At 66.3% G+C, this 21,723-nt stretch overlaps 1 protein-coding gene across 2 annotated transcripts in view; it reads left to right on the forward strand.

Annotated features, from left to right (window-relative positions):
- The window catches only part of SND1 (staphylococcal nuclease and tudor domain containing 1), a 138,007-nt gene that overhangs the window by 78,764 nt on the left and 37,520 nt on the right, over nucleotides 1-21,723 (forward strand). For both annotated transcript variants that reach the window (XR_008575445.1, XM_054813103.1), the window contains exons 14-15: nucleotides 272-344; nucleotides 7,152-7,293. Coding sequence is in view for 1 of the 2 variants with exons in the window: in XM_054813103.1 (XP_054669078.1) it covers nucleotides 272-344; nucleotides 7,152-7,293 (215 nt within the window). In the remaining variant the exon portion in view is untranslated. The remainder of the gene's footprint in view (nucleotides 1-271; nucleotides 345-7,151; nucleotides 7,294-21,723) is intronic.

Below are 21,723 nucleotides of genomic sequence, written 5' to 3' on the forward strand. Positions count from 1 at the left end.
TATTAATTTTGCGTCTTGCCGGGGCACTCGCCTTCCTGTTGATCCCTCCCTTTGTGCGGGGAACAAAGCGATTTAATTTGGTAGCGGGGACGAGTGGTCCCTTTGATCAGGTATGCGCTGAGCTCAGGTGAGCCGCCCAAGGCCGGTAATTGGGATTAGCAGGCTAACGAGCCGGCCGCTCTCTCCGCGGGTGGGCACCGGGGACAACGCCGACTGACCCCCGCAGCCGCCGCGGCGGGCGCTGACGGCTCGTGCCACCTCTCTTTTGCAGGGCTATCAAGAACGGCAAAGGGCTGCACAGCAAGAAGGAGGTGCCGATTCACCGGGTGGCCGACATCTCCGGGGTAAGAACCTTCCGGCGCGCGGTGTGGGGAGCGGCCGTGCCGGCTGTGCCACGTGCGAGGTTGTTTGCCAGGATGGGGTGCGTGGAAGCAGAGCAGGAGAGGTGCCGGGTGCCGGTGCTGGGTGCCGGCGCTCCTGCACGGCCCGTGATCCCGCTCGGTGCACGCGGGATGTGTGGGAATCCTGCGGGCACGGCCCCTGCCTGCCGGCTCTGCCGGAGGAGCCGGGACAGCCGGCTGGCTGCAGGGTAGCCTGTCGTCCTCCGCCGGGGCTGGTGGCCCCCCAAGTGCCACTGCAGAAGCTGTTCGTCACCCCCAGCGCACCCCAGAAGGGTGAAACGAGATTTCTCCTGGGGGGTTCTCTTCTCCGGGGGGGCAGTGGGGAGGTCTCACCGCACGCCTCGTGCTGGCATCACCCCGAGCATCGGTGACGAAGGGGACCCCGCGGTGCCGCAGGTTTTTGCCGCGCAGGGCTCCCGCGACCGTGCCGGATACGTTTCTAAACCAGCAGACAGGGGCTGCGTCCGTGCCTCCGTCCTGGGCTCGATGCCCCCGCTCGCAAGAAGGTCCTTTGTGTCCCCGCGGGGACGGAGCTCTGTCCCGGGCACCCCAGTTCCTGCCCGCACAAGCCTCCTGCCCCGCTTGTAATTGCTGGGCTCTGCAGCAGCGTGCGCTGCTCGTACGAGATGGCGATTTCTCATCCTCGCGGGGTCTGCACCGGACGGGGCACGGGGAAGGGTGCTGCCCGTGCCGGCAGCCCGCTCCTGGGGACGCCCTCGCGGCAGAGCTGCCGGCTCACCGGGGCTCGGCTGCCTTTTAGGCTTCTACAAAACACGGGCTGGTGCAATTGCCCTGGGTGAGCCCCACCAGGGATGTCCCCGCTCCGAGCCCCCCAGCCCCGCTCCCGGCAGGGTCCCTGCGCCGGGGCCGTGCTGCCGCCGGGATCGTTAGGAGCCCCCGTAACTCAATCAGGGCAGCGAGCAAAAGGGTTGGAGCCGGATGGGAGAGGGAGGGCCCCCGCAAACGAAATTAGGCTAATACATCACGGCTTTTATGAAGATTTGTTAATCTTTTTTAATCTTTAATAGTTTTCTGTAAATTGATCCCAGCCTTAGTTAGCCGCGTGTCAGCAGTTGTGCGGCGTGATGAATGCGGGCGCGCGCCGAAGTGACAGCGGGTGCTTTACCACTGCCAAAATAATTCAATGTGAATTAGCGTCGGCGTGCTCCTCCCGCTGCATGGGCACGCACCGGCATCGGCGAGCACCCCTGCGCCGGGTCCCACGGGGTTCGGGGCGGTGGGAGGGCGTGCATCGCCGTGCCCCGGGCTCTGCTGTCCCTCCCGGCTCCGCGGCACCAAGCTGGGGCCTCTCCGGTGCCATGCCACGATGGGAGGCGGGACCGGTGCTGCACCGTTTCGGCTAGCGCCGGACCCGAGGAACGGCAGGAGGAGGAATGGCGGCTCTCCCGCTCCGCACCAGGCAGCACCCGCGGCGGAGGGCTCGGTCCCCCTGCACGCTCCCAGCCGCGGCGCCGGTTTCCCGGTAGAGAGCAGGCGGCATCGCTGCTGAGCTGCGTTGCACTGTGGCAAAGAGCACCGGCGCTGGCACGACAGAGCGGCTGCACGGCGCCGCTCTGGGCCCCTCGGCCGCTGGACGCGTCCCTGTCCCTGGGCTCTTTCACACCCGCTGCTCCTGCGGTTTGGCCCGGCGGCATCTCCCCGTGCCGTGGCGCTCCATGGGGAAAACACGGGCTTTTGGGCTTTCAGGTCGTGGTGACGGTTGGGCACAGGACCCTCGGTGCCACCCGTGCCTCGGTCCCCGACCCCAACCCGTGCCAGTGCATCCCATGGGGTGGCTTCCGCACATCCCTCGCCCATGGATGTCAACCTGTGCCGCCCGCCGTTGTCACACCATCACTGTGTCCTTGTCCCTTGTCCCCATCCGGTCCTGCTGCTGGTCCCTGGCTCTGCCGTACCCTGCCTCCCCATTCCTGAGCATCCCGCCTGGCTCGACACCCGGGATGCAGAAGTCGGGGAATTGGCTCAAACGCAGGATTCAGCCCAATTTTCCCGGCTCCGGCGCAGCCTGCTGTCCTCCCGCCCCGGCTCGTGCTGGGAAACGTCCCTTCCCTGCGGTTTGAGCCATCCGGCGGTGGCTGCCCTGGCGTCCCCCGGCCCGGCGCTCCGGAGGAGGGGGGGGCTGGGGGGGCTGCGTGCGCTGGGCTGGGGGGTGCCAGGGCATCCCGGGAGCATCCTGCTCCTCTGCGCCACCCCAAGTCCTCCCCGGTCCCATCCCCGCTCTGCCCACAGGCAGCCATTCCCTGCCTGCCGGGAGCTGCAAAGGGAAGCAGCATCCCTCCTCATGGACCCGCGATGCTGCAGGCAACACAAATCCCCCCAAAAAATAGAGAAAAAGCAAAGAGGAAAGCACAGCAGCGAGACAAATCCACGCTAGCTCGCTTCTCCCATTAGCGTGCGCTCCGGCACGGGAGCACAGGCAAGCGCACGGCAGCCCAGCCACCGGAAAGCCTCCTGTCCTTGTGAAAAGTCCTTGAATAATTTTGCATAATTGGCAGAGCTTCACATAAAAGTGGAGTTAGGATGATATTTTTTTTTTTTTGTCGCTGTATTTATGCATAATTTTTGTTCAATTCCCAGCTAATTAAATGCTCGAAGTGTTAAAATAATAGTAACGGGTGATACCACCTGAGCGGGAGGTACGGGCAAGGAGCGGGGCCGGGCAGAGCCGGCAGCACCGCGGTGGGATGCCCCGGTCAGTCGTGAACTGGGGAACCCCAAAAAGGCGCAGGAGGGGGGTGCCGGGTGGGGGTTGCACCCCCCCAAAGTGGATGCATGAAGTGGGGTGGGTGGGTCCGTGCCCTGGACGTGCCTCTTTCTCCCCAGGGGCGGTGGAAGGAGCCTGAGCCGCCAGCTCGGTGGCAGGGGACGGATCCTGCCGGCACTGGAAGTGGGAGCCGAGGCTCGGCATGGCCGGGATGGGGAGGGGGAGACACCAGCACAGCGGAGATCCCCCGCTTCTCTTCCCCATCCGAATCTATCCGGTGATGCCTCCCAGCCGCCGGCGCTCCCGAGAGCGTGTCACCGTGTCCCTGTGCAGGCACGTCCGATGACGTCCCCTCCACGGGATAACGCCGGGTGTGCTGGGAGCATCCTGACCCGGGACCCGCTCCTGCACGGCCCCACCGCAGCACCCGTGTCCGGCTGTCCCCGAGGCACCCGCTGGGTCCCTGCCGGAGCTGGGCACGGTGGCGCGGGATGCTCGGCTCGTTCCTCCCACCACCGAGCCCTGGAGCAGGAGCCGGCCCCGGCAGTGAAGGACATCCGCGCGTGTCCTTCAGCACGAAGCCAAAGGCTGGACGTGGTGGCAGCGCCGGCTTCTCTGGGCGGCTGCGAGCTCTCCGCACCAGCTGCCACCCGTCCCTAAGGCCGCCCACGTAGTCACGCACCCGTGTGCCGGGCTGGCACAGCAGCTCAGACCTGTGCCGGGTACCAGCGCCGCCCCGAGCACTCCCAAAATTCGCTCCCAAAATTCACTCCCAGAAATTGCTCCCGGCTCCGGCACAGCTTTCCCCTCCACTGGCATCTGCTCCCCCTGCTCCTTCCCCGTCCCACCGGCTCAGCACCGCAGCCCCCAGCCCCTCGGCAGGCGATGCCGGGCACGTGGCATCCCGGGGGAGCCCAACCGCCTGGGCTCAGGATGGGGCTGCAGCGCGGCGCCTGCCGCCGCTGGGAAGAGATGCAGGAGTTTCCGTGAGGTCTGCGTGGGGACGGGGACACGGACAGGGACAGAACCAGCTCCATGGTGGCAGGCATGGGATGCACATGGTGAGCACCGGTGTCGCCGCTCGTCCCTCTGCTCCAGTCAGAGGGGAGACGCCTGGGTAGGGATGAAGGATGCACTTGGGGATCCCGTGTGCCCAGCGTGAAACGCCGCAGACGAGTGTCTGAGCCCGACCTCCCCCTGCTCCCGCGGTCTCTGTTTCGGCAGGCACCGGCCCCTTGCCGTGGGCGGCCACCAAACACCCCCGGTGGGGTCTGGGTCACCCCGGTGGTGGCTGCGAGGCCGTGTCGGGCAGAGGCCAGTGCAGTCCCATTTTTGGGAGGGTCCAAGGGGACCGTGTGGGTCAAACCCCTGGCCCCCGCATCGCGTCCAGCTTTTCCCGGCACCCGCGGTGAGCGAGAGACCCGTGCGCCCGGTGCGTGGCAGAGGCGGCATCACCCACAGCCAGGAGCCCGGGCGCTTCGGCAGGCAAGGCAGCAGCGAAGCGCCCCGGAGCATCCTCCCGGCAGCGCGGCTCCCCTCCACCCTGACCCCCAAAGCTCCAGATAAACCTGCCCGAACGGGGACCGAGTGGAAATCCGTCCCTCCCGTGCCAGGCTGCTGCTGCGCCTCGCCGTGCAGGAATCGCCGCTCCCCGCTTATTATTCCACGGTACGGATGGGCGCCGGCACGTCTGCCCCTGCTGCGGACGAGCTGCGTTGTGTCGTGCAAATCCCGGTGGATTTTTAAGGTCATTCTCCAGCACGTTGCAACGCCGCCGCCTCCTTTCAATGCTGACGGCAGCCAGCTCGCAGGGCCGGTCTTCGGCGCCGAGCTCTTCCTCGCTGCCTCCACCGCCTGCTCGGGGCAGCAGGGAGTTGGGGGGTTCCCCGATCACCCGCTTTTGCCCTGCGCAGGGAAGCCTACCCCACGGTGGGCTCCTTCTTGCAGCTTTGCTTTTTTTCCTTAAGCTAATCAAATCGTGACTGTATAGTGATTACCGCTAATTAGTAGCCTTCATTAGCGGCTCCCATTTTAGATTTGCATATGTTAGACCTAAGTGGTTAACGTCGGGTAATGTGGTTTTTCTTTGCGTGCAGATTGCACTTACATGTGTTGTATTAACTTCTTGACTGCACATCTGCTAAAAAAACCTCCCCGGGCGTCTTTTGTGCACAGAGCGCACGTGGCGGCGAGCGATCCGGCACCGGGGAGAGAGGCAGCGGGATTTCGGGGGGGTCTTTGTCTGCCAGCCCTGCCCCGGCCGGGGTGCTGGGTGGGGTCGGGTTTGCCCGGGACCCCCGCGCGGCTGGACAGGGTGGGTGCCTGCGGCGAAGGGAGCCGGGACGTCGGCACGAAGGTGCTGCTCAAGCGTCGGCACGTGGCCGGGGAGCTGCTGGGACCGTGCCGCCGAGCGGGCACGCTGCCACCCCGAGCCGTTTGGCACCCCCCGGGCTGTGGGAGAAAGATGCTGAAGCGCGTGGCAGATGACGGTGTCGTTCCCCGTGCCGAAGCTGGAGGATGGCAGCTCCGGCACTTGGGGACTGCCGAGATCCGCGCCCCGCTCCGTGCCTGGAGCAGCTCCGGAGCAGACCGGCAGCACCCGGGGCCGCCGCCGCTGCGGCACGGGCCAGTTCCACGCAGCCGACGGCTTCGGGTCGCTCGTGCGACCAAACGAGCAACCGCCCGCTGCACCGAAGCGGATTGGGATGCGCACAAACACCGGCCCCCTCGCTCTTGCCGTTCGGCGAGCTGCTTGCGCTGCCGGCACCGATACCTGCCGGAGCCGCAGGCAGAGCCGCAGGCAGAGCCGCGTGGCTCCCGGTGCTCATGCCGCGGCTCCCCCATCCCCGGAGAGGCACAGCCGTTTGCCTCTTTCGCCGCTGCCATCTTACAGCCTGCTCTGGAAGCGGCTCCGTCTCCTCTGCCAGCAGATGCCAGCGCCTCCCCCCCGCCCTGGCTCCCAGCCTCTGCTCCAGAGATTTACAGCCGCCTCCGCTCGCCGCCTTCCCCGGCCGAGCCCCTTCCCGCCCCACACCGCTGCCTTTCCGACGCCGGCGGTTTGCATTTAGCTTAATAAAAGTTGTTAAGCCCCGATCCGGCCCCACGGCTCCGGCCGTGGACCAGTTCCCCCCCTCCATCCCTGCCGGCAGAGCCGGCTCCAGGTCCTGTGGCACGCTCCCCCCCAGCTCTGCAGCTCGTTGCTCTCAGTTGAGGCCGGAGCAGGATGAAAAGCCACCTGGCTGCCTGGTCTCTTGGGACCTCCTGCTTTTTTTTTGTTCCTTTCTTCCCTGGGCAAATAAATTGGGCGATTACAACATGGAGCCTCTTGCCCCCCCTCCCCGGGCCCGGCGGCACACAGAGATGCCGGCCAATGTCGACGGGCTGAGATAGCCGCCGGGCGCTGCGGTGCCGCGGCTGCACGGTGCGGAGGGGTCTCAGCCAGCACTGGGCCGGCGCTCAGCGTCGGGTCTGCAAGCGAATTGGTGCCGCGCTGGCCCCTTGCAGAGACGGCGATGCTCGCGGGGGTGCCGCTGGTACCCGGGGATGCACGCACCGCGCTGTGCCGGGGCACCCTGACACGCCCCCCCCCCCCCCCCCCGGCTCCTGAGCTGCTTGGCAGCTCGTTAAGTTTTTATTAATGAAGGTGCAGAGTTTATCCCCAGAGGCTTGCTGCTGGGAAGGGAGCAGGTGGCGGTGGAGAGCGGGTTTCCCAGGCCTGCTCCTGCCTGCTCCTGCCTGCACCCGGGCAGCTGTCCCCATGCTGGAGCAGTCGGAGCCCGCGGGGCCGGGGGTGCCGGCGTGGGGTGCAGGATCCGTCCCAAGCTGGGAGAAGTCGGATCCCTGCCCGCATCCTGCACGGGGCAGGCGAGGCCGATCCGGGCACCGAGCCCGCGGCAAGGAGCGGCCGCTGTCCCCACGGTGAGGGACGCCGGGGTGCCGGCAGGCACGTGGGGGGGGGGGGGGGGCGGTCGGTGCCCGCGGCGTGCCGTGTTCCCCCGCCCTGACCCCCCGTTTTCTCCCCCCAGGACACCCAGAAGGCAAAGCAGTTCCTGCCCTTCCTGCAGCGCGCCGGCCGCTCCGAGGCCGTGGTGGAGTACGTCTTCAGCGGCTCCCGGCTGAAGCTCTTCATGCCAAAGGAAACCTGCCTCATCACCTTCCTGCTCGCAGGTGAGCCCCCGCCGACCCCGGCCCGGTGCAGGATCCGGCCCCCGCCGGTGCCTGGCATGATGGGGGGGGGGTCCTCGCCCCGCTGGGGTGCCCGGTTCTGCCTCACCCCGTGGGGCTGCGGGTGAAGTTAATGCCGGTGCTGCCAACGGGTCGACCTGGGGGGGTTAATTGAGCCGGGGAGCACTAATTGGAGATGACCAGAGGGTTCGGGGCACCGGTGCTGCCGGGGGGCTGTTCGTGCTGCTCCTGCCCTCTCCCCGCAGCCCAGCGGTGTCCGCGCCTGCTGCCCCCCCCGCCCCGGGCAGAGTTCGCTCTGTGGGGTACCCGAGCGCTGCCCCCCCCGCTGTGCCCCTGCGGCATGGGGTTGGGGTGCCTCCTGCGCAGTTCGATGCCCCGTGCCGTGGCTGCTCGCCCCCTCTTTCCTCCTCGCCCTCGTACCTGCGGGCAGGGCGGGCAGGGCAGGCAGGGCGCTTGCCCGCAGCGTGGGGCGGGGGGCTGCTCCGAGGTGCAGGATGGGGGGCGCGGGAAGGATGCTCTCCTCCACCAAACCCGGGGAGTCTGCGGCGAAGCCCAGGAGCGTCGCACGGTCAGGGGAGGAGGCGGTGGGACCCCCTGGGGACGCGTGGGGACGGGGGCGACCCCGAGCGGCTCTTGCACCCGGCACCCAGCCGGCTGACGGAGGTGCCCGCGGATGCTCCAGGTGCATCACACCGGGGGCTTGCCCGTGCACCGGGATGAGGGTGCGCATGGCGGTTGTTTCGGTAGGTCCTACAACAACTGAAGAATTCCCCCGCTAGAGCAGTCCCGCTTGCGGTGCACGTTTCAGGCAGAGCGCGGCAGGAGCATCCTGAGCCCCGGGCGGTCGAAGGTGCCACCTTCCAGGCTGGCAGCGGGAAGGGCAGGCGGTGGCCTGTGCCAGGGGGTTCCCCGGCAGCGCACCGGCACAGGGAAGCCCGTCGCCGGTGAGAGCGTTGGCTCACAGAGCCTCCGCCGGCGCTGCCGGATCCCTCGATGGGAGAGGATGTGGGGCGGTTCATCTCTGGCTCCCGTTTCTATGGCAATAACCGTGTATAAAGGATGACCCTGAACGCCGATCGTTCACAACTTGGTTATGAAAAATTCAATAAGCGTATAAATAGATCTTATATGAGGATAAAACCACCGAGGTTTCCGTAAGCAACAGCTCTCGCGTCTCCCACCGAAGGAATATTTATCCTGGGGGGAGCGTGGGGGCCGGGATGGAGTCGGGAAGTCTTTGTCTGCCCCTTTGTTCCCGGAGCCGGGGAACGGTGCGTGCACCGGCAAAGCCAGCATGCGGCACGGGAGCGGGTACCTGCCCGCGCTGCCTGCACCCACTCACCATCCCCCGAGGCTTTTGCAGCCACCGGCACCCAAACTGGGGAGCGCTGAGGGCTTTGGGGAGCCGGAAGGACCGCGCCTGGTCCCGGCGATGCTCCCGGAGCGCGGCTCAAACCGCTGACCCAGGGTGACCAGGAACGATGCCGCGGTCCCCTCCTCTTCACCCGCTCGCTCTGGTGAGCAAACCCCCTCCCCTCGCACCCCAGAGCCCGTTCCCGTAGCACCCAAAGGTGCAGGTCCCTGCCTGCCCCCCCTCTGCCTGAGCTCCGGGTGCCGGCAGACCCCTTGCTCCGGCCGCTCGCTCCTCGTGCTCTGTAGGACAGAGCCAGGGACCCCCGGTCCCACCAGTGACCCCCCCCCCCACCATCACCCTGGAGGGACCCAACCTCCCCGGAGCGATGCTCTCGCCTGGGGACAGCCTGTCCCCGTGCCCGGCCGGAGCACGAGCATCCCCAGCCCCGCTCCAGGCCGTGTGGGAAGCGTGTCCTAAACCTGTCCTTCTCCGCGTGCTTGGGCGTATAAATAGTCACAGAGTCTTATTTATAATTAACCATTCTTAAAGTCAGCTGCAAAAGACGGGGAAACGAGACTCCCCCTTGCCTGCGACTGAGACATTAAAATTTTAAGAAGCGATAAAACTCCCACGTGCTCGGGAGGAGCAATTTAGATATATTTAAATATTTCTGGTTTAAAAGCCTGCCGCTGGGTTCGGCCGTGTTTCATAGGCGAGAATCCTGCCGGCTCCTCCGAGCGCTCCCTGCGAGAGGAGCTGGAGGAAGAGCACCGTCCCGGCGGATCCGGCATCGTCCCCGGGTCCCGCTGGCGCGCTCGGAGACGCTTCCCCCCCCGCCCGGTTTCGGGTGGGTTTTGCTTTGCTCCCGGTGGTCGAGTGGCCGCTTCGTGGGAGCGGCGAAGGAGCAGTTGTGGTTCCCGGCGTGCCCCATCCTCTTCCTCGCCAGCGGGATGCCCACGGCCGATGCTCAGGCAGGGGGTGTCGCACCCCGGGTCCCCCGGGACCTCTACGGGGTGGGCAGCGATGAACCCCCCGTCCCGTGGCGGAATGAACGGGCTCCCGCCGGTGCTGGCACTTCCCGGCTGCTCCCGGCGAGTCGGGGAAGCTCCGGCTCGGCCTTTCCGCGCAGTCGGGTAATTTTTAAATTAAAGGGGAGGGGGCCGGGGCGGCCGGGAGATGGATGGCTCCGGGGGGAGCGCGCTCGCTGCCAGTTATATTTAATCCCCGTTGCTGTGGAGACCGACTGGCTGTCGCCCGCTCCCAGGGGCTGATTTTGCTCCAAAAAAGTTCCCGAAGTGGTAAATAACCCCCCAGCCCCCGTTGCCTCGGGTGGCCCCGGGGGTCCCCGGAGCCATTGGGGGTCTCTGGAGCGACTGGGGCCCCGCTGCGGCCGGGGTACCCGTGGGGGGCACCGACGGTCTGAGTCACCCCGGCCACCTCCTTCGCCACCTCCGCGCCGCCCTTCGCCAGGCGGCTCAATTAGAGGGTCGGAAATAACGAGTGGGCGGCTTGTCGCCTAGCGCGAGGCTTGGGCCCTGCTCTGGAGCAAAGATTTTGGGGCGTCTGGTGCCACAGGACCCGTGTGCCCACGGCTTGCCGCGGCCCCCCGGGAAATGCTGCTGCACCCCTTTGCAGCAGCCTCTGCATCTCCTGGGGTGTCCTGCGTCGCACAGCAGCATCCTGCGTCGCACAGCAGCATCCTGCATTGCACAGGAGCATCCTGCATTGCACAGCAGCATCTTTGTGTTGCACAGCAGCATCCTGTGTCGCACAGCAGCATCCTGCGTCGCACAGCAGCATCCTGCATTGCACAGGAGCATCCTGCATTGCACAGCAGCATCCTTGTGTTGCACAGCAGCATCCTTGTGTTGCACAGCAGCATCCTGCATCGCACAGCAGCATCCTTGTGTCGCACAGCAGCATCCTGCATCGCACAGCAGCATCCTGCATCGCACAGCAGCATCCTTGTGTTGCACAGCAGCATCCTTGTGTTGCACAGCAGCATCCTGCATTGCACAGGAGCATCCTGCATTGCACAGCAGCATCCTTGTGTTGCACAGCAGCATCCTTGTGTTGCACAGCAGCATCCTTGTGTTGCACAGCAGCATCCTGCATTGCACAGGAGCATCCTGCATTGCACAGCAGCATCTTTGTGTTGCACAGCAGCATCCTTGTGTTGCACAGCAGCATCCTGCATCGCACAGCAGCATCTTTGTGTTGCACAGCAGCATCCTTGTGTTGCACAGCAGCATCCTGCATTGCACAGCAGCATCCTGTGTCGCACAGCAGCATCCTTGTGTTGCACAGCAGCATCCTGCGTCGCACAGCAGCATCCTGTGTCGCACAGCAGCATCCTTGTGTTGCACAGCAGCATCCTTGTGTTGCACAGGAGCATCCTGCATTGCACAGCAGCGTCCTTGCGTTGCACAGCAGCATCCTGTGTCGCACAGCAGCATCCTTGTGTTGCACAGCAGCATCCTGTGTCGCACAGCAGCATCCTGCGTCGCACAGCAGCATCCTTGTGTTGCACAGGAGCATCCTGCATTGCACAGCAGCATCCTTGTGTTGCACAGCAGCATCCTGTGTTGCACAGCAGCATCCTTGTGTTGCACAGCAGCATCCTGCATTGCACAAGACTGTACCATGTCGCACAGGTTCATCCTGCATTATGCAGGATCATTCTACATTGCACGGGATCATCCCATGCCGCACAGGAGCATCCTGCATTGCACAGGACCATCCTGAGTTGCTCAGGAGCATCCTGCGTTGCACAGGACCATCCTGAGTTGCTCAGGAGCATCCTGCGTTGCACAGGACCATCCTGCATTGCACGGGATCGTCCCGTGCTGCGTGTCCCAGCACCGTGGCGTGCTGAGCTGGGCCAGCAGCGTGCTGGAGATGCCTCTCGGGTACTGGGACAACCGTCCCGCTCCCTTCCCGGTCCCTGCAGCACTGTACGCAGCTCCTCCGGGGAGACCTTCCCCAGCTGAGGCTCTCTAATCAAGCCACATACATTAATTACCGGCTAAAAAGGCAGGTAACGTGCTAATTAGCGTGGAAGATGACGTGCCCTTCTGTGTCCCCCCGCTGCAGACCCCGCACATCTGCCGGGGGGGTGTTCCTGGCCTTTGGCCGGATCCCTCCCGCGTCCTGACGGCAGTGCGGGCAGCCGGTGCGGCCGATGCCGGGGAGCTCAGCGCATCAGCCCCGTCCCCTCCTCGGCCCGGCACCTCCATTCGCCCCCCCCGTCGCTCCGGCCGGTGGCAAACCCTGAAGCAAGACGCCGGTGTCCCGCGGGCGCAGAACCGGAGGGGTCGGGGTGGCCCCTTCCCCTGGGGCGTGTGGTCAGCGGGCTGGAGGTTCAGGGGCTCCTGGAGGGCTGGGCAGGCAGGGCAGGCAGGGCAGGCAGGGCAGGCAGGGCAGGGCTGGCATCGCCTGCCTGCAGCCGCTCCGGGGGCGAGCGGAGACGTGGGGCGGGAATGGCGCTGAATTCCCCGGCACTCTGCGCTGGGAGCCAGCGCCTGACGTTGTCGCCCTGCCTGCTGCCATTTCCCTTTCCCTTCCATCTATTAATTGCAGCGTTGATCATACAGGTAATTTAAATAACTGCCCGGCCTCCCGGCCCCTGCCGTCACCTTTCCCGGCTGCCCCGGCACACCGTGCCCACCGCTGCAGGGACGGCGGGTTCCCAGCCGGGCGAAACCCTTTGGCGGCAGAGCCGGCACAGCGCGCACGGCCACGGCACGCCAGCCCGGCGGATGGCACAGCTGGGCGGTTTTGGGATCCCACCCGCATTCCTGGCCGCCCCCGCGGCTCTCCGGCGAGCTGCGGGGGAGCTGCCGGCGTGCACCGGCGTGCCGTGCCCGTCACCGTGCCCGCGGGAGCCGCCGGCGAGCGGAGCGGGGGGGCTGGCACCTCTCCCAGCTCACGGCGCTGGAAAATTAAACTTTTACCCTGAGTAAGGCAAACGTGGTTATTGCAGCAGCTCTGCCTCTAATGAGCCCGTGCAGCCCTGATCAATTATTCAGCGAACAGCTAATGAAAGGTCCGGTGGCTGGGGAGGGGCTCCGGGGCTCCCCACACCTCGGGTTTTTGGGGAAGGGGGGGGGGGGGTCGCTGCGGTGAGCTGCTGGCTGTGCCCGGAGGGTGAAACGTGGGGGAGAGGAGAGGGGAGAAGAGGGGGGGTCCTGCTGGGGGGACCCTGCCCGGACCGAGCTGAGCTTACGGGCAGAGCGGCCAGGTTGTCCCCCCACCCCCGAGTATCGGCACCCCAAGGGGGTCCCCAGCCCCACGACGGCAGAGCCTGTGTCTGAGCCCTGCTCCGTGGGGTCCCTGCTCCGTGGGGTCCCTGCTCCGTGGGGTCCCTGCTCCGTGGGGTCCCTGTTCTGTGGGGTCCCTGCTCCGTGGGGTCCCTGCTCCGTGGGGTCCCTGTTCTGTGGGGTCCCTGCTCCGTGGGGTCCCTGCTCTGTGGGGGTCCCTGTTCTGTGGGGTCACTGCTCCGTGGGGTCCCTGCTCCGTGGGGTCCCTCCTCTGTGGGGTCCCTGCTCCATGGGGTCCCTGCTCTGTGGGGTCCCTCCTCTGTGGGGTCACTGCTCCGTGGGGTCCCTGTTCTGTGGGGTCCCTGTTCTGTGGGGGTCCCTGTTCCGTGGGGTCCCTGCTCCATGGGGTCCCTGTTCTGTGGGGTCCCTGCTCCGTGGGGTCCCTCCTCTGTGGGGGTCCCTCCTCTGTGGGGTCCCTGCTCCGTGGGGTCCCTGCTCCGTGGGGTCCCTCCTCTGTGGGGTCCCTGCTCCGTGGGGTCCCTGCTCCGTGGGGTCCCTCCTCTGTGGGGTCCCTGTTCTGTGGGGGTCCCTGTTCTGTGGGGTCCCTGCTCCATGGGGTCCCTGCTCCATGGGGTCCCTGTTCTGTGGGGTCCCTGTTCTGTGGGGGTCCCTGCTCTGTGGGGTCCCTCCTCTGTGGGGTCCCTGCTCCATGGGGGTCCCTGTTCCGTGGGGTCCCTGCTCCATGGCAGCCCAGGGCCATCACCCCCCCAGGGTGTCCGGAGCATCCCCAAGCCTCCAGCTCTCCTCTCGGCCTCTGCTCGCTCCAGCAGCTGGATTTTGGGGTGGCCTCTTGGCTCCCCCTCCTCCCCATCCACCATTAGCTCCAATGTATTGTGTGTCCCCCCCCCCGGCTCGGTGCCCACCCCGGGGCACCCACTGCCAGCGCTGGTGCAGGCCCCCGACGGAGCAGGGGGTCCCAGTGTCGGGAGGGGGTCTCGGGGTGGGGGAAGCCCTTGTTGGGGGGGTGAGGCGCCTTCGTCCCCCCACGGCAGCTCGCGTCACCCCCCCCTCCCCGCATGCTTCCTCCTCCCGCGTGCGTCCTCCCACGCTCCCTCGGCTCGCTTGGTTCTGTGGGGCGGACGGGGACCTGCCGGGGGGGCTCCTGCGCTGCACCCCGCGGGGAGGTTGCTCCTCAGCTAATTGATTAATTGCCGAAGTAATTGCATCACATCAAATAACGCGGGCGGATGCTGGGAGGCAGCGGTGGGGCCATGGCACGGCACGGCGGCGGTGGCTGGCGGCAGCGAGCCCGGCGTGGGCTTCAGGGCTGGGAGAGGTTTTACCCTCTGTACTCACACACGCTTTTTTTTTATTTTTTTTTTTCCTAATTTTTGGGGGGTTTCCAGCCGGTACCGTTCCCGGGAGCCGCTCTCGGTGCTCCCGAGCGGAGCAGCACCGCGGCAGCCGGCACGGTGCTCGCCCAGTGCTCCCAACCCCTCCTCTCCCCGCTCCGTGCGGTGCCATCACCCATCGCTTAGAGCCAAAAATATGATAAATATCTGCATTTTATCAATGCCTTCATTTTTTTTATGTATATCAAATGCAAATGAGCATCATAAAGAGAAGACAGGTCCCTTGTAAATGTGACTTCAGGGATGCTCTCAAGGGAGCCTCATCCCGTCTTTCCAGCTAAAATATATACATTTGAGTGCTATAAATATGTGCAAATAGAGGAGCGCTAATTTAATCCCGGGTTCCACTTTCCCGTCGAGACTCCGCAGCCCGACGTCTTCTCGGTGCGGGGGCCGGCGGCAGCGTTAGCAGGATCCGGCCCCGGGGGGGGAGAGCACGTCCCGAGGGGCGAGGGAAACCGAGGGGGTGCGGGTGCTGCGTGGCCCCGGGGGCTGGGTGCCCCTAAATCTCGCAGAGGAGGCAGCGGAGCTGCGTATTTACGAGGTGGGGCTGGAGATCCGGCGTTTATCTGCGTGCGGCTGCAAGGGCGCTGACGTGTATCGGCGTGCGCAGGCTGCGAGCGTCTCCCCGGGGAGCGGCCGTAACTCACCGCCGCCCCAGCAGCCGGGGGTGAGGAGGCGACACCGGGCACGGCCGCGGGACGGGGCTGCTGGTGTCCGGCAGCACGCGGGCAGGGGACGCCACGAGGAGCCGTGCAGCCCCGGGGTGCCAGGTCTCGGGGCACGTATCCGCTTTTGGGGGAAAAAGAGGTGAAAATGAGGTTTCTGCCCGAGTGGCAGGGCAGCGCTGCGGCCCCCCGAGGTTGTGCCCGCTCCAGTCCGTGCCCCCATCCCAAAGCCCTTTCCAGCTTGAGTTGCCCTGCGGTGCCTTGGCTTTGGGGCACGGATGTATTTGTGAGGTTTTTACGGTTTGCCTCCGGTTTGCACCCCGGCTGCTCGCGGGGGTTTGCAGCCTCCCCCATGGGAGCAGCCGGGGGGGCCGGGGGGCGGGTGCTGCTCCCTGCTGAGGGCGTGCAATGTTGGGACACGGTGACCCCAAAGGCTGCAGATGCGCGGTGTTGGGACGCGGTGACCCCAGATGTTGCAGATGTGCGGTGTTGGGACGCGGTGACCCCCCAAAGGCTGCAGATGTGCGGTGTTGAGACGCGGTGACCCCAGATGTTGCAGATGTGCGGTGTTGGGGTGCGGTGACCCCAGATGTTGCAGATGTGCAGTGTTGGGGTGCGGTGTCCCCAAACGATGCCGATGCAGTGTCGGGACGTGTTGTCCCTAAATACTGCAGATACGCTGTCAGGATGCGGTGACCTCAAATGCTGAGGTGCGGTGACACCAGACGCCGCAGACGCGCGGTGTGAGGACGCGGTGACCCCAAAAGCTGCAGCCCTGCGGTGTCGGGGTGCAGCGGGGCAGCAGCCTCCCCGGGGCTGAAGCCAGGCCCGTGTGTCCCTAAGTCCCTCCGTCCCCCGGGCGCAGGGGGCCGCGATCAGCTGAGCATCACCGCCGGCTGCTGCAGCCCTCCGCCGGGCTCCCGGGCAGGGGGTCCCCGGGCAGCCCCCCCACTCCAGGCCGCGTTAGGAGCCGGCACGGTTCGGCAGCGCCCGGCCGCCTCCCCGCTGCCGTCTGTTTCCCTGTTCCCGACAGCCTCTATTTTGGTAGGGACTAGCGTTAAAAATACGCCGCGCTCCCACACGGGCTCTGCGGCAGCAGCCAAGTTGCCATCACGACTCGGAGGCCGGCCACGCGCCTGCCAGCGCCGGGGAAGCTGCCTGCACGAAGAGGCAGCGGCAGCCTGCCGGCAGCCGGGGAAGGAGGGGACGGCAGCCCCCCCGGCATCACCGCCAGCCCCGGCTCGGCCCCCCTGGGGACCGGTGGCATCGTCCTGCCCGGCGCTGCCGGTCGCAATGGCAGGATCCGGCCCGAAGCATTTGGGCCACCTGCCCGGGGTCCGGTGCCGCGGCAGCGACTCGCATCCTGCCGGCCACGGCGCAGCCGCCGGGCTCTGGTGCGGGTCATCGGCATTCAGGTCTCGCTCCTGCGTGCTGCCCGCCGTTATCGGGTGGCTTCGTCCCGGTGACTGATGCTCCCGCGCGGCTCCTCGCCTTCCTTCTGCTCGCCTCCTCTATTTCTCCCAAAGTCCATAAATCCTCCCGGAGATCAATCTCCGGCGCTCAGCACCGGCACAAGCGCTCCCGGGCCGGCGAAACTTGGGCTGTGCCATCCCCGCTCCCCCTCTCACCGCGCCGGTTGCAGTTGTGGCACAACGAGGAAGGGAAAAAAAAAAAAAACCTGTTTAGTGCCCGGAAATCGGGGCTGGAAAAGCCCCCGCTCCAGTGGTGATGGGACTCCAACGGTAAAACCGGGGAATTTTCCCTGGAGAAATTCGAGAGAGTTTTTTTATGAGGGAGGGGAGAGGTGGGCGATGCCGGCGCTGGGTACCCGGTGTGGCCGTGAAGGCGGTGAGATCAGACGTTCGTTAGCGCCGGCATCCCTGGCCCTTCCGCGGCGGTTTATCCACGGGCACCCAGCGCTCTCCTCTCTGTGTGCAGATAGACATCGGTATCTGTCTGTCTGTCTGTCTCTGGAGAGGTGCTGCTGAGCTGGGCAGGATCCGGCCTGTGCGCAGCCGTCCCCAGGGCCCCTTCCCAGCTCCCACCTCCGCTCCGCTCCCCGGCAGTGCAGGATCAGCCCCTCCGCCGAGCCCGGCGAGGCGTGGGAGCACCAAACCCCCTTTATTACCGGTTATAAAATCCTCGGCACGGTTCCGCGCTCCCCCCGCGGTGCCTGAGCGCCGGCGTTACAGGGGCAGAGCCCTGCAAACGCATCCCATAAATACAAAGGTGTCGGGACAGCTTGGGGCGGCGCGAGGTTGGACCGAATCCCGGGCTGCCGGCGACCTGCCTTGGGGGGGTCCCCGGCTGGGGGATGCCCTGGGATGCTGCGGGGTACCCCAGGATGCTGCAGGAAGCCCAGGGGTGCTGCGGGGTACCCCAGGATGATGCAGGATTCCCAGGGGTGCTGTGGGATGCCCAGGGGTGCTGTGGGGTACCCCAGGATGCTGCAGGATTCCCAGGGGTGCTGTGGGATGCCATGGGGTGCTGCGGGGTACCCCAGGATGCTGCAGGATTCCCAGGGGTGCTCCGGGATGCCCAGGGGTGCTGTGGGGTACCCCAGGATGCTGCAGGATTCCCAGGGGTGCTGCGGGATGCCCAGGGGTACCCCAGGATGCTGCAGGAAGCCCAGGGGTGCTGCGGGATGCCCAGGGGTACCCCAGGATGCTGCAGGAAGCCCAGGGGTGCTGCAGGATGCCATGGGGTGCTGTGGGGTACCCCAGGGATGCGGCACGAAGCCCGGGGGTGCTGCAGGATTCCCAGGGGTGCTGTGGGATGCCATGGGGTGCTGTGGGGTACCCCAGCATGCTGCAGGATTCCCAGGGGTGCTGCAGGATTCCCAGGGGTGCTGCGGGATGCCCAGGGGTACCCCAGGATGCTATGGGATGCTGCGGGGTGCTTGCCCCCAGCCCTCGCCCTCCATCCCCAGGTGCTGGAGCAGGGCCGGGCTCGGAGCATCCTCTGCAGCCCCGGCAGCCGCCTGCTCCATCCCTGCCACGCCGCCGGCGCCGGGGCTCGCTGCCCGGCAAAAGCGTTTAGCAAAAGTGATTTGTAGCGGAGTTCTTCTGAGACCCCGGGGGAGAGCGGTGGCAGCCGCACGCTGCAGCATTTTAAACCGCATCCCTCATCTGCGCAGATTAATACGTTACGGCTTCCCGGGAAGAGCAGCAGAGCCGCGGCTTCGGGTTCAGTTATTTATTTTTAAAGTGCTGGGTAACTTCGCTGGGCTCGCTTCGCTCCCGGTGAGCGCCGAGCGGCCCCGTCCCCTCGCCGTACGGCAGCTGGCGTGTTTCTGGGGCTGGGCATGCTCGGCCCATCCTTTTTTAGGTTTTCCTTTTCCAAAACCAGGCTTCGCTCGTGTGGGTTTAGGAGGAGGCAGAGGCAGAGAGAGGCTCCAAGGCGGCATCCTGAGCTGGTGCGCAGTCTGTCCGGGGTCGGAGCGTTTGCGTGCCGGGATCCCGCGGCGCCGCGGGGCTGGCAGCCCTTCGCCACGCTCTAAAAACGCTGCGCTTTGCTTTTTTATTTTATTTAAGGACTCAGACACTTCCTCAGCTATTTCTTCAAATTATTTTCTTTAGAAAAAATTGCCGTCGTGGTGCATAAACCCTCGCCGCCGCGGCGCCCTTCCCCCAGCCCCTGCTCCCTCCGCGGGGGAGGAGGAGGAGGAGGAGGAGGAGGAAGGGAAGACACACTCTTGGCAGCTCTGGCTCCTCGTTTCCCCCTCCCAGCGCGGTGCTGGAGGATGCTTCTCGCTGGAGATGCCGGCAGCGTGTTTGCACGGGATCCGTGCCGTGGCCGGGATGCGTGCCATGGCCTCGCCGCAGCGCTGGCGGTGCTGTGCCGGAGCCGTGCCCGCCTGCTGCTGCCTGGTGCCAGCGTGCCGGGAGGAGGAGGAGGAGGAGGAGATGCGTCTCCGCTCCTTCCTCCCGCTCACGCCCGAGGTCCGTCTGTCAGCTCTGGGCACGGCGCAGCCGATGCCGGGTGGCTTTGGGGGCCGCCGCGGTGGGGGTCTGGGGACGGGGGGCTGCCATTAGAAGCTCGTCCCCCCTCCCCTGCCTGCAGCCCCCGGGCCGGAGGGGGGTCTCCTCTCCCCAGGGACCTGCCCGGGGTGCCCCCAGCTGCACTGTGGGAGGGTCTGGGTGCTCCTGGGGTGGTCCCGGGTGGGGGGAGCCCCCCAGCCCTCCAGCCGCCGGCACGGTTCATTGCCAGGCTGCCGGTTTCCAGCTTGGTAACGACGATCACCGGGTCGCCCGCTCTCCCCACCCCGCATTTTGCCGTGTTTCCAAAAATCTTCCTTTCTTACCCCGGTTTTTGGGGGATGTCAACGCCGCCGGGCACAGGGAGGGCGCGGGCAGGGACAGGGGTCCCTCACCCAGGGGGGGCTCGGCCGGGTGGGACGCAGGCAGGGCTGGGGGCTGGCAGCAAAACTCCTGCCGGATTCCCTGGCCATGCTTTGCTTCCCGCGGAGACAGCGCGGGGGGGGGGGGAAGGAAAGGGGGGGGGTTCGCCTGACACCAGCACCAGGCTCTGATGTCACAGTGACAGCGATGGCAGGAGGCGGCAGAGGGGACAGGGATGGGGATGGGGACAGGGACAGGGATGAGGATGGGGATGGGATGGGATGGGGATGGGATGGGATGGGGATGGGGATGGGGATGGGATGGGGATGGGGACAGGGATGGGATGGGATGGGGATGGGGATGGGATGGGATGGGGATGGGGATGGGATGGGATGGGATGGGATGGGGATGGGGACAGGGACAGGGATGGGGATGGGATGGGGATGGGATGGGATGGGATGGGGATGGGGATGGGGATGGGATGGGGATGGGGATGGGATGGGATGGGGATGGGGATGGGATGGGATGGGGATGGGGACAGGGACAGGGATGGGGATGGGATGGGATGGGATGGGGATGGGGACAGGGACAGGGATGGGGATGGGATGGGGGTGGGGATGGGGGTGGGGATGGGGGTGGGGATGGGGATGGGATGGGGATGGGATGGGATGGGGATGGGATGGGGATGGGGATGGGGATGGGATGGGATGGGATGGGGGTGGGGATGGGGGTGTGACAGGCACCGAGATGGGGGTGCAGTCAGGATGGGGACAGGGACAGGGATGGGGACACATCCTCCCGGATTGCCGTCCGGCTCCCGCACCCCCAGCCAGGCTGCAGCAGTTTCCCAATGCACCAGGCTCCTTCTCTGGGTGCTCCCTGGTGCCGAGGTGGGGGTACCCCCCCCACGCCGCTGCAGACCTGGGACCCTGCAGGGACCCTGGGGACCCCATCAGTCCCCGCCGGGGTGGCCGTGCCTCTCCCGGGAGCGATGCGGTGGGGAGATCCTCGGGGGGAGCCGGGGGTCCCGCAGCTCCCTCCCTTGTGGCCCCCCCGCCATTGCCCCCACACAGGGGTTTCATTTCGAGTGACGCCAATCCCCCGGTTTAACGGTGAGCCGAATCGGGGAGCAGCGAGCCTTGATTCCACCGGGTGCTCCTCGCCTCCGCGCCTGCGCCGTGCGGTGAGCCTGCCCCGATTCCCCGGCACGGGGGGCACGGGGGGTGCGGGGTTCCTCCACCTGCGTCGGGCGCTGCTGGAGGACGACTCAGCACTTTGGAATGTGCGAAACCAGCACTTTGGAAATTGGTGTTTAATTGCTTGAGAGAGCCCGTCTCCCTTCCCGGGTTTGGTGCTGCGGCACCGTGCCGTGCCGGCGGTGCTGTGCCGGCGGTGCGGGGCTGGTGGTACGGTGCCAGCGGTGCGGACATCACCGCGAGCTTACCCGGAGTGACCCAGGGTGTTCCTGGCCGGAGCAGGGCGGCATTTTAACCCTGCCACCGCCGCCGTGCCACCGTTCTGGCAATCCGGTGAATGCCAGCGCTCCAGCCACCCCGGTGCCCAAAGCAGCCGCCCAGTCCCTGGCGCAGCCGGGGGTCCGCACGCTGCCGGATGTCGGACACCCCTCAGCCGGCGGTGGCAGGTACGCTGGAGTCACCCCCAAAGCGCTCGGCAGCCCCCGGCCTCGCCGGTGAGGTCAGGGCTGCCGTCGCCGATGACACGGGGACCCGGTGACACGGAGACTTGGCAGGGTGGGCTCCCGGCGCTCGCCGGCTGCTCCCGATGCGGGGGGCATGTCCCCTGTGCCCCCCCGGGTGACAGCGGCATCACTCACCGATGCTCACGGCAGACCCTGGGGATGCAGCACCTTGTCGCCGCCGGGCCGGCGCGGTTCGCTGCGGTGCTCTGGGGATGTGACGAGCGAGGGGGGACATCACTAATCGCCTGCCCCCCCTTCCTCATCCTTGTCAGCACGCGGCTGGTGGGGAGCAGGGCTGCGGTGTCCGCGGTCGATGGCAGGGCCGGCGCGGTCCCCGGTCCCCTTTGCCGTCAGCTGTGCCGCGAGCGCCGGGCTGAGCATCCCAGTGTGTTTTCCCTCCTGCCTCCCTCGCCGGGACGTGAGCGCTGCTGCTCTGTCGCAGACGGAGCGCTCGGGCAGCCGCTACCTGTAATTCCCGGCACTTCATTAATAACGACTTATGTAAAATACAATTAATAATGCACAACCTCCCAGTTTAATAATCTGTGCCACACCGCCGGCGCCGGCAGCGCTTTGCCAGAGGAGAGCCCGGGGTGGTTACCCCGGTTTGCAGGTGGGGAAACTGAGTCAGGGAGAGGGGGAGGGAGGGGTCCGGACGTGGTTCGGTGCGACCGCTGCGG

Source organism: Grus americana, chromosome 1 (assembly GCF_028858705.1).
Source record: "Grus americana isolate bGruAme1 chromosome 1, bGruAme1.mat, whole genome shotgun sequence".
NCBI lineage: Eukaryota > Metazoa > Chordata > Aves > Gruiformes > Gruidae > Grus > Grus americana.